This window comes from Galeopterus variegatus, unplaced genomic scaffold (genome assembly GCF_000696425.1).
Source record: "Galeopterus variegatus unplaced genomic scaffold, G_variegatus-3.0.2 Scaffold9574, whole genome shotgun sequence".
Lineage (NCBI taxonomy): Eukaryota > Metazoa > Chordata > Mammalia > Dermoptera > Cynocephalidae > Galeopterus > Galeopterus variegatus.
In genome coordinates, this window is record NW_007735685.1 from 18,211 (window position 1) to 18,987 (window position 777).

The 777-nt window shown below is 45.2% G+C and overlaps 1 protein-coding gene across 1 annotated transcript in view; it reads right to left on the reverse strand.

Moving 5' to 3' along the window:
• The window catches only part of LOC103609395 (neuronal PAS domain-containing protein 2-like), a gene marked incomplete at its 5' end in the record, with an annotated part of 30,960 nt that overhangs the window by 13,810 nt on the left and 16,373 nt on the right, over positions 1-777 (reverse strand). Inside the window, one exon of the mRNA XM_008593724.1 lies at positions 135-255. Coding sequence (XP_008591946.1) covers positions 135-255 — 121 coding nt within the window. The remainder of the gene's footprint in view (positions 1-134; positions 256-777) is intronic.

The window sequence follows — 777 nt, forward strand, 5'->3', positions numbered from 1 at the left end:
AACCCTCGGCAGGAGCGCCGCCACACTCCCAAGCGGCGCACTCTCCAGTGTGCCACCGGGCCGGCCCTCTAACCTCCTTTCAAAAGTAAAATTCCTATCTTTATATCTTGTTAAACCAGTAAAGTTAAACTTACATTTTAAGTATTCTGGGGAGGGGGAATCCGTCACAAGCATATGGGAAGAAAGCATTTTATAAACTTCTGAATGTTCTTGTTCTGGAAGGAAATTTAACAAATTCTGATCCATGACATCCGACTGAAAAAGAAAATAAAGAACAAAGGTACAAATTCAACAAAGATGAAAAACAGAAGCAAAAATGGAATGTTCTTGACAACTCAGAACTGGCTTCTGAAATGGAAAGTTCAAGGTCTGATGTTCTGTGAAGACTCTCAATGCATCACCTGTAATCATGAATTGCAATCGAGAAGGGTTTACTTGCTCAGATGCCCATGTGCTGTTGCCCACAGGCCCAGGAAGAATTAAGAGTTACGTGAGGCACATGGATGAAGCACATGGTCACCTGCTGCTTGGGGATCCCCATGTGCTGTCACTCTTGTGTCTGGCTGGGGCAGCTGGGGCAGCACGGAGCCCTGGTGTGGGACCAATTACTCATTTAAATGGCCCCAAGAGCACATGGGGTTCCTCTGGCCAGCAAAGAGCTGGCTGTTTACTTCTTAAAGGTCTCTAATCAATGGAGTTGCACTTTTTTTTCTGAGTGCCTGGGCACTGTGGATACAAGACAAATATAAGATAGAGTCTAGACACAGTGCAGTCCAA